The sequence below is a fragment of the Fukomys damarensis genome, unplaced genomic scaffold, assembly GCF_012274545.1.
Source record: "Fukomys damarensis isolate Sample0158 unplaced genomic scaffold, DMR_v1.0_HiC HiC_scaffold_17, whole genome shotgun sequence".
Lineage (NCBI taxonomy): Eukaryota > Metazoa > Chordata > Mammalia > Rodentia > Bathyergidae > Fukomys > Fukomys damarensis.
The window spans coordinates 54,601,153-54,614,639 of NW_022900929.1; the positions used below are offsets into that span (position 1 = coordinate 54,601,153).

At 32.1% G+C, this 13,487-nt stretch overlaps 1 protein-coding gene across 9 annotated transcripts in view; it reads left to right on the forward strand.

Annotated features, from left to right (window-relative positions):
- Positions 1-13,487, forward strand: part of Nubpl (nucleotide binding protein like) — a 332,275-nt gene that overhangs the window by 148,135 nt on the left and 170,653 nt on the right. For 7 of the 9 annotated variants that reach the window (XM_010633575.3, XM_010633577.3, XM_033765123.1 and 4 more), the window contains 2 exons: positions 9,203-9,242; positions 9,488-9,578. The exons of 1 other annotated variant lie outside the window; for it this stretch is intronic. In XM_010633575.3, coding sequence (XP_010631877.1) covers positions 9,203-9,242; positions 9,488-9,578 — 131 coding nt within the window. The remainder of the gene's footprint in view (positions 1-9,202; positions 9,243-9,487; positions 9,579-13,487) is intronic. One more of the 9 variants, XM_033765125.1, reaches the window with a different exon arrangement.

Genomic DNA, 13,487 nt, shown 5'->3' on the forward strand with positions numbered 1-13,487 from the left:
AAAAAAAAAAAAAAAAAAAAAAAAGCAAACAGCCAACAAATACCAACAACAATAAAAGAAGGTGTTCCGTGAAAAATGCCTCTGTGTCACCTTGCAACTCTGAAGCATTGCGCAGGGCCTTTCCTCCAGATGGCTGTTAATGGTTCAGCATGGAGCAAAGATGCCGTATGTATATTTCCCATTTTTCACACAGATTGTCTTTACTCAGTGGTTGAGGTTTAATAAATTCAATAATTGTTACTGTTTCATTCAGGATATCCTTTAGTGCAACTGGTACTCATTTTTACTCTGAGTACATGATGGTGGTAAAGAATATGATGACTACCAGTTGTGGTGCCGTTGTCTTAATTTATGCTGAGTTGCTGGCAGTTTTACCTGTCATAGCTTTTGAATTACCAATGAAAAGGTCAGCCCAGCCAAACTCCAAATAATATGTTTTTCCCCTCCCAAATAATATTACTATTAATATGCAAATAGTTTTACCCTTTTGGATTATCTGAATAGTTCTTGTGATTTCCAGAGAACCGATAAATTCTAGCTCTTGAATCCCTTTTATCTATAGCTCATTATTCCTGCTTAAAAATGGATTTCACATTTTTAGAAACCAGATATACTAGTAGAAGAAAACCAGTTTTCTGTGACATAACTTGGTAAGAAGGCTGGAAATAGCACCATAGTAAATGGAAAGATTGGTGATAACTAAATATGTCAAAATAAACAAAAATGTTAACTCAATTATTACAGATAGTAGTCCTCTCTAAGACTTTTTCATTGATTTAAAATATGCCAGCTGGGTGTGATGATGCAAGCCTGTAGTGAGTCCCCAGCTACTCAGGAGGCTGAGGGGAAGACTACTTAATCTTAGTAGTTGGAGACCAACATGAGCAATACAGTGAGACGTGGTCTTACAAAAAAAAAAAAAAGATTTTGTATTAATTACAGAATAACCTTGTGTATCAGGGCACTGTTAAATCATTTCAGGGAACTTGTGTGGGCATAAGCATGAAATAAAGGAAATCTATTCCTCTATTACCTAAACTTCCAAACAAGTGTTATTTTCTCATGCATTGGAATGACTGTAATCTTTCTATTTCTTTGGATGTGTGTGTTGAAAGAATATGGGAGTTAGGAAGAAATAGCCCTAAATTCAAATCCTTACTGCTTCTCTTGCTGTTTAATTTTGTATAGGATACTTTAAATACTGAATTTTTTACTACTCTACATGAAGTTTGTCATGTATACTCTTTGTATATCATATGAAGACAGCTTGTCCAATATCATAGCTAGTTTGTGGCTAATTTCTTACCATAAATAATATTTTATTTTAATAAAAATGCCTAATCAGTTATAGAGTAGAGGTTTTCTTTAATATCTATTTACTTTGAAATGTTTAGCTATTTACAAAATTGATTTGGCCATTTTATATGTAATAAACATTATAAATATTCATAAACATATGTTTATGAAACCTGCTATTCTAAGCAGAGGGAACATAATATTTAGTTGGTAAGGCAGGGTAGAGGAGTAAAATGAGAAATATTAATACAGGAGAACATTTTGTTAAGTGGTGGATGCCAGAGAAGATTGGAAGCAGGATCGTAGAGAACTGGTTTGGAGGCCCCCATGGAAGAGGGGGATTTAGACAGGCAGAGAGGAGGCTGAGGATAGCTTTCTGGTTTCCCCAGCAGTAAAAGGGAGATAACTGCTTGCCTCATGGGTTTTTTTTAAGGATTTATTGAAACAAAATATCTGAAGTGTCTAAATATCTGTGGAGCTTTCTGACACAAAATGTCAGTGCTATTGTTATTCTTCTAGATGAATATAAGTGGTACTTTCTTTCATTTTCTTAATTTCCCCTTCCTAGATGTCTGACTACTACTTAACCTTGGAGATGTTGCATAGTTTTCATCTTAAATTCCAACTTGTTACCTGAAACACATGGTTGAAAAACTTTTCAGACATCTCAGGTTTGAGCAGGGAAGAATGCTGTGATCAGTTAGTTCTACCAAGGCAGGTGTGAAGTAGGCTCAAGACAGGGAGTGTATGGATGATGGCGTAACAGTATATAAACCAATTTTCAATAACGATTTTAAAATTCATTAAATGAGAATGAATAGTTTTGGCTTAACTCTTGTCTCATTTAAAAAAATGTCAAGTTGTATGCTTTAAAGTTATAATGGTATTTTAGATACATATTCCTGAGCCTTAGTGTGCACTTGTATTTAAAATACTTCTGTTATTTTTGCAGTCAGGGAGCAGAGTGGAAGGTACAAAAGTTTCTCAGGCTTACTACTATTACCAAGTACATGGTAATGACTACTTCTTAATTCATGCATGAACAATGGCACCTCTACTGAAAGAAGATCTGATTCTAGATCAGAGTTATTTGAAGCATTTAATCATGTCAACTGTAATAGAAAGATTTAAGGGAGCCTTTCTTACGTCTATTTCTTTTTTTACTCAGCTCTTCAGTTTGACATGACCATGATTCTATTCATTCTGACTTGACAATTTATAATGTAAAAGCAGTCTCTAAATCTGTTTAAAACCCACCAATGACATAAAGTTGATTAATTAAATTCACACCTGTTAGGAACAAGAGAGCTTTGTTGCAATAGAGTGAGGAAGATGCAGCAGAATGTCATTTATTGAGTGGCATGATGGCAGTTGAAATAGTTTGACTCAGAGTGGAGAGTCTTTTTTGCTTCAGTGCATGAACTATCATAAAGAGGACAAGAAAGTAGGAAATAATGATCTGTGCTATAGCAACCTTAGCTAATTATGGCATTTGCAAGAAACTGTTTATCACAGGACAGTGGATTCTAAAGTTTCTATATAAACTTTTAAACAGTACTCTATTATTTATGTGGTAAAATTGGAATACACATTTTTACAAAATGAAATACTATGGCAAAGAAACTTATTTGTACTTATGAGTTGATGTTCAGACTTTCTTGATTTAAAAATAAGATTTTAAACTTTGTCAACATTTCACTTCTATAATTTATTAATGAAAGTAAAATGGTTTTAGGTGGTATTAATTTTGTTTTATTGATTCATTGGAAAAGGTGGTGATGAAAATGCCTATAACTTTCTCACTAATGTATGTGCTATACATTTTTAGAGGTTCAATGTACATTTTTCCCTGTTAACTTTAAAATATCATCCTTATACAGGGGCCATGCTAATCTTTTTTTTTTTTGCTATTAATTTTTATTTTGTATATTTAAATATAGGACATGTTTTTATTTAATCGATTAATTTTATTTTAGTGTAATACAAGTAGTAATGAAGAAAATATAAAAACAGTTCTATGAAATAATTTTTCATAACAAAAATAATTAGAGAATACAATGGTTAATACACCATATATCATAATGTTTTTTTTTCTTCTATTGAGTTTATTGGTACATTTAAGGTATACAGTACAATTACATTCATTATTGGGTTCTTGTAACTTTACATGACAGGTCTTGGTTCTCATTTTTTCCCCTTGTCCATGACCTCCCTTCACCCCTCCCCCCTCCCCATTTACAAACACTTTATTTCCATTTTTTCATTTTCTCCTATTTTTTTCTTTTCCCTTATTACCTTTCCCCTACCCTTCCCATTTTCCCTACACCTTTATCCCTTTTTTTCCTATTTCACATGGTCAGTTATATCATTAGGATCTATGTACTATTATAGTTTTTCACACCAGAGAATCTATTTGATATTTACATGTATCATAATCTTAAAGAATATATTTTCATTTGCTAATCTCTCATCTCATTTCCTAATAATAGTATGCCTTTTTTTGGCATAAAACATTTTAATTATTAACAAAGTATCTCACACTGTTTGTTTTGAAGAGATTCTATTTTACAATATCTATTATACTTTTTGGTCTTTATACTTTCACTTTCTCACACCAGAGAGACAATGAGATATTTACATGTGTGTGTAATATATTTCACATAAAGAGTATGGTTTCAAGATGCATCCATTTATCTAGAAGTGTCTCAAGTCTGTCCTTTTTGGCTGAACATTATATTAAAAAAAAACACATCTTTTTTTATCTTTTCATTGGTTGATGGGCATTTGGGTTGTTTCCAAGATTTAGCTATTACAAACTGTGCTGCTATAAACATGGTTGCACATATTCTGTTTTGGTATGATGCTTTTACTTGTTTGGGGAAGATACTCAGAAGGGAAATAGCTGTGTCAAATGGGATCTCTTATCTTAGTTTTTTGGTGAATCTCCACATTGATTTCCACAGCAGTTACATTAGTCTACATGCCCAACAACAGTGGAGAAGAGTTCCTTTTTCCCCCACAGCATTTGTTGTTAATTGATTTCTTGATAATAGCTTGATAATAACTTTCTGTGATGAGGTGGACTCTAAGCATTGTTTTCACTTACATTCCTTGAATTACCAGTGATGTTGAACATTTTTTCATGTATTTATTTGCTGTTTCTATGTCTTCATCTGAGAAGTGTGTATTCATCTCAGATGCCCATTTGTGGATTGAGCCTTTTTTTTTGGCTTTTAGAGACAGGGTCTCACTATTAGCTCAGGCTAGTTTTGAACTCATTATGTACCCCCGGCTGATTGAACTCATGGAAATCCTCCTGTCAGCCTCCCAAGTGGATTACAGGCATTCTCTAGCATGCCCAACAGGATTGGGTCTCTAAACTTGGATTGTGTGTGTCTGATTTTTTCCCCATTTTTTTAATGTTCTAGATGTTAGTCTTTGTCCTAGGAACCAATGGCTAAATTGTTTCCCAATTTCTCTGTGTATTGTCTTTTTACTCTGTTGGTGATTTCTTTTGCAGTGCAAAAGCTTTTTAATAAGATGAAGTCCCAGTTGTTGATTCTTTGTAGTATTTCACTTGTGGTCAGAGTTTTGTTTATGAAGTCTTTGACTATTCCTATATAACATTTTTAAAAGAAATATATATGGCAAAATGGTTACTGTAGTGAAACAGATTAACGTGTCCACCATGTCTCACAGTTACCCACTCCCTTCTCCCCACTCTGAGTAGGTACAGGCCACCCATTTAGCAAGAATCGTGAATATAATATAGTATTTTAACTATGGTTCTCATGTTGTACATGAGCACTTTCAATTTATTCATCTAGCATGTTTGATACTTTGCACTGTTTGATGTATATGTCCCCATTTCCTTCCCCCATCCTCACCCTGGTAATCACTGTTTTATTTTTTCATCTCAAAATATTTAATTTTTAAAAAATGTACTTTTAGATTCCTAATATGAGATGTGCAATTTTAAAAACTATATCTGTCATATGTCACTTGGTATAATTTCCTTTAGGTTTATCAGAGTGGTAAAAGGCAGAATCTCATTTTTCAAGACCAAATAGTATTATTCCATTGCATATATGTGTTGCATTTCTTTTTCACTTTCTCTACTGATAGACATTTAGATTGTTTTTCATATCTTGGCTGTTGTTAATAATGCTGTAGTGAACATGGGAGGGCCGTTCAGTGAACATGGAGGGGCAGATGTCTTTATGAGGTGGTGATTACATTTCCTTTTGGTACATAGCCAGAAGAAGGATTGCTGGCTTATATGGTAATTCTATTTTTAATTTCTTTAGGAACCTCCATCCTGTTTATATCAATCTGCATTCCCACCAACAGTGTGCTAGTTTTCCCTCTTCTTTATACGCTCCCAAAACTTATTCTTGTCTTTTTGAGAGTAACATTTCTTATTGAAGTGAGGTGATATCTCATTGGGGTTTTGATTTGCTTTGCTAATCTTACTATCGCTCCAGTTTTAGTATACAGTCATGAGCTGAATACTGATGTTTCAATCAATGACAGATTGCATGTTCAAAGACTGTCTCATAAGATTATAATGGAGCTAAAAAATTCCTTCTACATAGTGATATTGTACCTGTCTTAACATCTGTGTAGCACAACTCGTTAATTGCTTGTGGTGATTCTAGTATAGTCAAACCTGCTGCATTGCCAGTTGTATAAAAGTACAGAGCTTATAATTATGTATGATACCTAATATTTAAAAATACTAAACACCAATATTGCTGGTTTATATATATATTTTTATTGTTATTTTGGAATTTACTCCTACTTATAAAAAAGTTTGGTGTAAAACAGTGTGCTGTGTTTTGCTGGCAGGAGCCTCATAATCTCATGTTTACTGTATCATTTGATTGTATTCCTTTTTCTTTGCTTGATTTGATTTTGTGTTGTTTTGTTCACCCTGACACTAGGAGCATTAAGTGCTCTCTGTCCTTCCCCCATCACCCCTACAGAAATACCATGTAGTCTACTTGTATAGTGGGCTATGCTATTAGTGTGTAAATGTATTTTATGATGTTTGTGCAGCAAGGAAATTGTTTAACAGTGCAGTTATTACAAATATCCTTGTTGTCAGGCAACATATTACTGTGTGTGCTGCCTGTATGAACACCTGTTAAATTTCAAGAAACATTTAGGGCTGTGTGTGCTGTTATATGCCTATAATCCCAGCACTCAGGAGGCTGAGGCAGAAGGTTTGCCATAAGTTTGAGGCCAGCCTGGGTTACATAGTGAGTTCAAGGCTATCCTGAAATACATTAGTAACACCTTGTCTCAAAAACAAAAAACATCCAAAAAAAAAAGAAACGTATTTAACATGGTGATGAGTATGCAGATGTTGCTGAGCTTTCAATTATGATTCATTGGCTATAAGAAATATTGGCATATTTTCTTTGGTATATCATTTAACACACTGAACGAGTAAATGAAAATTATTTCTTTATGGAGTGTTAGAGATCTTTTCAATTTTGTGGGAAGATTTTTGTCTATCTGAGTTTCAATTCCCAATCCCAGTTTGAACTTCAATTAAAACATTCATTTCAAGTGAAAGGGTAATTGGATAAATGGTTTCTATGTTAAACTGTTTTATTTTGGTGTATTTATAGTAGTTTATACTAAAAAGATGAATGAGCTAACCATTTAACCATTTAACCATTTAACCATTTAACCTAAGAGGTTAGAACAATATAACAAATCCAAAGAAAGTAAAAGGAAGAATATATGATCTAAGTACAGAGATTAATGAACTTGAAACTAAGATATAGTAGAGAAATAGATCAAAAAAACAAAAGTGTTTTTTGAAAAGAATAATAAATTAGAGTGCCTGGCAAAGTTGGTTTTAAAAAAGAGTTGGGAGAAGAGAATACCAAAATAAACATGTTGAAAATAAAAAGAAACCTGACACGTGTAACATTGGTTCCAAATGTAAGAAAATATTTGAACAACTTTATTAGAAATTTTTTAGAAATTTTTGTTGAATTAGGCATCTCTTAGGAAAATATATATCCAAAATATGTAAGTCCAAAGCAGATTTAGGAAGAAACAGAAAATCAGATTATTCCATATCTGTTAAAAATGAAATTGGTAGTTAAATCTTCTACTACAAATTTAGTCAGTCAACATTCAAGAAGCAAATACTGCTTTCATTCCTTTTACAAACATTTGTAGAAAAGTATCTAACTGTTGCAACTTATTTTATGAGGCTAATGAAAACTTAAAAGGCTAGAATGAAAAGGGAAAATGATAGTTTCTCTTAACATATGTAAAAAATATTTAGCAAATCTTAGTAAACAAAATCTTGCTTTGTATAAAACAACTATATTATGATTAAACTGAGTTTAATAGAGAGAAGTAAGTTTGGTTCAAAACTGGTAAAAAAATTTTATTAATATAAATAGCAGATGAGAGTTGAAAAAACAGTTAATATTCAGATTCCTTACAAAAGGGAAAATAATTTACAGAAGAAAAAATATTTTCTTCAATTACATATTAAGAAAATGTAACTGAAGAAAATAGTGAAAAAAGTGCAGAGCATGATGAAAAAAACTATTACTCTGAAAACCTGAGTTGAATGTTTTTGAAAGAATTGACAAGGTTATGTGGGGAGAAAGTACTGATATTAAATTAGGTATGGGGAGATTGAGCTAGAACTAGTGTAGTCAAAAGTTAAAGAAGAAAACCTTAAAAATTATATACTTTTTCACTGAACTCTTAATGCAGGATTGTGGCCTTTTCTTTGACTAGGGATTCTGTGAATGGAGTTCGCTACAAATTTCTTGTATAAATTGAAAACAATTTTCAGTTTCACTAACTTTATGGAGGAGAAAGAATCTAAATGACTTTAAGTGAAATCTAAATGCAGAATAGTGGTGGTTTTTATGATTTTGTCCTAACTTTTTAGTTCAATACCACGTAAATTAAGAGCATTCCTACTATGGTAGAGAAGTAGGCTATGGAAACAAGTGTAAATGGGGATGTGGTTACATCCCTATGGATAACATGAAAAAGAAACTATATAGTAACCGCTTGTTGACAATATAATGTGTATATCTCTTTTTTTATATTTGACCATATAGAGTTCATTGTTTTTCTTTTGAGATTAATGCAGTGTCATGCCTGAGATTTCAAAAGACCTTTTCAACTTTTTTTTATTTTCATACTTTTCAAACTCTTAATGAGAAAACTAAAGTGATGTAACTCTCCAACATAGGGAGATCTGATTAGATGTTTTTGTAAATGCAAACATACACATACATGTATATACATACTGGATAAGTATATGTATAATTTATGATTTTCATATCTATGTATGAATATAATTGGTGGAAAAATTAATATTTGGTCTATATATTTAGAAACCTATTTTGAAATTATAGATGAATTATTTTTTAATGCAAATGTATGACAACTATTTCTAGATATAACAAATTTTGATAATATTAATAATGTGCTTGTTATAATGTTTAAATGATTATACATTTTGGTGACAGTTTAATTTAAGTTGTAGCAGTGGGAGCAGCCTATTTATATTTCAAATTGACATTCTTGGAAAAGAGGCTAGTGGGTGAACAGTAAGAGGGTAGATGGTAATCAAAGGTTTCGTTTAGATAAGAAGGATGAGTTCTAATGATTTATTGTACTATTGACTTGTTGATTATTGATTAAAAATACATTATATATTTCAAAATTGCTAAAAGAGTAAATGTAAATGTTCCTATCACAAGGAAAGAAAGTGTATGAGGTGATGGATATGTATATGTAGTCATTATTTGTCAATTAAAGTAATGAATAAAAAATTTAGAAGATCAAAAATGGTCAGTATATTTAATGTATAATTCTTTACTCTCTAAATGAGAGTTTTTTTTTCTTATTTCAGATAACCGGATGAGGCCTCTTTTGAATTATGGTATTGCTTGGTGAGCATTTTTAAAAATTTGGTATTACTTTTTTTATTTTTTGAGACAAGATCTCATTATTAGTTAGGCTAGCCTTGAACTCACTGTGTAACCCAGGCTGACCTCAAACCTTTGGTGATCTTTCTGCTTCAGCCTACTGAGTGCTGGGATTACAGGCATACATCACCACACCCAGCTGTATTACTTTTTAGAATAATATCCATTATCCCATACATATGAGTTGTATTTTTGTACTACTGTTGCAGTATGTCTATGGGATTCCTGGTTGAAGAGACTGCACCAGTGGTTTGGAGAGGCCTTATGGTAATGTCTGCCATTGAGAAACTGTTGAGGCAGGTAAGAAAGTTTAATTTAAAAACATTTTTTTATTGGCAAGGCTGTGGTTATAGTATTTATTGATTGGAGAATTGTAAAAGTTTGCAGTTAAGTTTCAGATGTTTTACAAAGCAATCCAGTTGTTGGGCTGAATATGTAATGAAAAACATGACACCTAATAAGTTATGTGGCACCAGGACCAAATTTCACTGTTACATGATTTAATCTTTCTTGTTGTGTATGAGTACTAAAAATCCTCATGTTTTATTTTATATTGTTTTTGTTGATTTCTTGAGTCTGCAGTAAGAAGAACAAAGAAATAATCTGCCTTCTTTAGACTTAGGGTTAATCTCATTGTGGTCAAAATTGAATTGCAAGGGTAGTGTAGAAATTCTTTAGATGTGATACTTGTAATTTTAAATTGTTTCCCCAGAAACTATAATTTTATTTTATTTTGAGTATGTTTACTTGTATAGTTATGTATATCATATCTGGTCAGTCAGCTTTAGTGTATCTTTAAGAAAGGGGCAGAACATTTCATTTGATAGTATAAAGTGTATGGGTTGGGCTATATGTTAATTATACTTTTCTTTGAATAAATTTTTTATCAGTGGATATGAGTTTATAATTGTGTTAGGTAAATATGAAAAGTAATCTGCATTTAATCCATCAATTTGCAACAGTCACTTTTAATCTGTTTAGATTCTACTTTGCATCTAACACCACGCTACAAGTGGACAATTCCAATGCTAAATATTTCTATATTCATTTTCAGATGCACATGTAATAGATGAAATATGTATTGAATGCTGAAACTGTTCTTTTTTCTTTATAACATCTTGTCTTTCTAGCAATTCTCCTGTTTGAGTTCTGACAAATGTGCTTTTTATTTTTGGACCCAGATGCCTATTCTTTCAGTTATTTAAGTTTCTTGGCTTCATTCTCTCCTCTTTACACTCAGGTTCTATTGGTTATTTCCCCAAAATAGCCTTTGCCAATTTCTTTGCTACCTTAATCTTTATCTTTTTAGATTAATTTAGCCTTTCTTTCTGTACTTCTGAAAGTACTTTTTTTCTGATATATTCCCCAAAATAGCCTTACCAATTTCTTTGCTACTTTAATCTTTATCTTTTTAGATTAATTTAGCCTTTCTTTTTGTACTTCTGAAGGTACTTTCTTTCTTAGAATAATTATGTTAATTACCTGTGTTATAGTTCTTCTTTTTTCCTCCAGTACTGGGTATTGAACCCAGGCCTCATACATGCTAGGCAAGAGCTCTACCTCTGAGCTCCATCACCAGCCTGACATTACACATAGCATATTGATACTCAAATTTAGCTACCTCTTAACACTTTAGTCATATGATTTTACTCATTGATCTTATTTATCACAAGCTCATCTAAAAAACAGTATTTAGAGAATCTGGTAGTCTGGCTGAGGACCAAGTGGGGATTTGGTGAAAATGAGCTCTCTGACAAATAAATTGTATAAAAGTAACAGTTTATTCTGGTAAGCTCTAGAGGTACATTTTCAGCACACATATTATAAAAAATCAGGATGGAAGATGGAGAAAATGGATCCACATGTTATTTTATTAGTATACTTAGAGGCTATCTAAGGTTGTGTGTGGATTGTGTATAGACTTTACTGTTTCTTATAAAGTCACTTTCATTTGTGCATTTTAATGGGGACTGCAGAGCTGTTATTTTAGGACTCTACTGATTAGTGCTTATGAACTGAGCTGCCAGTCAAGTCTTTTCCCTCTCTCTTTTTAATTATTTATTTCTGGCAGTGTTGGGTTTGAAGCTCAGGCTTTGTACATTTCAGGTAAATGTTCTGTCACTAAGTTATGTCCCCAGCCCTCATTTTTTAATTTTAATTTTGCTTTAGAAGTGAATTTTTAAAATTAAAAAAATTAATTTAAAAAAATTTTAATTTTGCATAGCAGTGAATTGTAAAGGGTAGCTGATTACTTGGCTGATTAAAAAACTTTACATATATATATATATTACATAAATATGTATTGTTTATCTTTCTACTGTTGATGAATATAGTCATTTCCAGTTTTTGGCTGTCATGGATAAGACTGCTATAAATACTTTTCACAAGTGTTCTTAAGAATTCAAGTTGCTTCACACCTCTGTCAGTATTTACTGTTGTCAGTCTTTTTATTGTTAAACATTCTAGTAGATGTAAAATGGCATCTTGTTATAGCTTTATTTTCCTAATTATTAGTGATGTTGAACTTCTCTTCATGTGTGTATTAGATCTACACATATGTCTAATGTGTAATATCTGACTGTCTTTCACTCATTGTGTTAGTTACTTTTCTCTCCTTGCTGAGACAAATACTGGACACCCAAAATTAGTGGGGAAGGGGCTTATTTGGTTTATAATTTATAAATGTTTTAGTCCATAGTTGGCTGGCTCCAGGACAGGGATGGCAAAGTAGAGGAGAAACAACATAGGGCGCACAAGGTAGCAAAGGCAACAAGAGAGTTCACAATGTCTTCCTGCCCCTTTTATCTCATCTAGACTACCAGGAGTAGGGTGGTGCCTAACCAATCCGCAGGAGGTGGTTTAGTAATCACACGCCCTAAATCCCAGCATCACACTTTCCAGATTCAGCTACCTCTGACTAAATGAGGCTTTGAGGGGGACATCCAGACCCAAACCAGAACACTCACCCTTTCATTGGGTCATTTTTTTCTGTTTTGGGGGACGCTTACTTTTTTCTTAGTATATATCTGCAGTGCACAATAAATATATTAATTGTGGGGAATTGGTATGTATATATTGCATAATTCTTTTTACTGTCATGTCCCTTCCCCACCCTCTCATCTCTCTCACCTGTAAATCCCCTTCTCTATCCACAAATCTGTTTCCTTTCTCATTTTTCTTTATGCAGTTGAGTTGCAGGAGTTGTAATGTGTTCTGATTGTGAATCCATTGTCTGATATATATTGGGAGTATTTTTTCCAGGTTATGAATTACCTGTTGATGAGCTGAAGTTGTAAATTTTAATGACATGTAGTTTATTAATGTTTAAATGGGGTGTTTTTCTGTTTATGAAGTTTTTACCTTCCTACCACAAGATTTTAAAGATATTCTCATGTATTTTTATCTCAAAGTTTTATAGTTCTGGCTTGTGTATCTTTAATTTTTAGGTGTAAAGTGTGACAAGGGTCAGGATTTATAGTTTTTCATAGTTTATCCATTTGTTCTAGCACCATTTGTTTAAAAGACTTCTTACTGAACTGCTTTGGCACATTAGATGAAAATTGATATTCCATATGTATGTGGACTATGTCTACATACTAAATTGTGTTTTATTGATCTGTTTGTTTAGTCCTTAAAGTAAAAACCTAGTGTCTTGATTTTTGAATCTTTATAGAAGTCTACATTAGAAAATGTGAAACTTTCAACTTTGTTCTTTGTCAAGATTATTTTGACTACTCTGTTTCTTTGTATTTTCCATAAATTTTAGAGTAACTTGTCAATTTGCAAAGAAAAATATGTCAATATTTTCATTATGATGACATTCTATGTACATATATTAGTTTTGAGTGAAGTGGGATCCTAACAACATTGAATCTCCTTTCAGTATATTGTATTTCTATGTTTAATTTCTTGAAGTAATATATATCTAAATTATTCACCTTTAAAATGGAGTTAATGATAGCTACTTCATGCTATTAAATGAGTTTATATGTCTAATATGCCTAGAAAATCTAGTGTCACAAACATTTGCTTTGTTATTGTATTTTATCAACCGCAACATAATTTTCTTTTTATATTTTCACATTTTCCTAAATAAGATGCATATTGTAATTGTTGGCTTTTTAGGATTGAAGTGAAGTTATTTTGGAGAGGTTTTATATTGTTTCTCTGGTCACCTGTGGATTTTTTTTTTTTTTTTTTTTTTTTTTT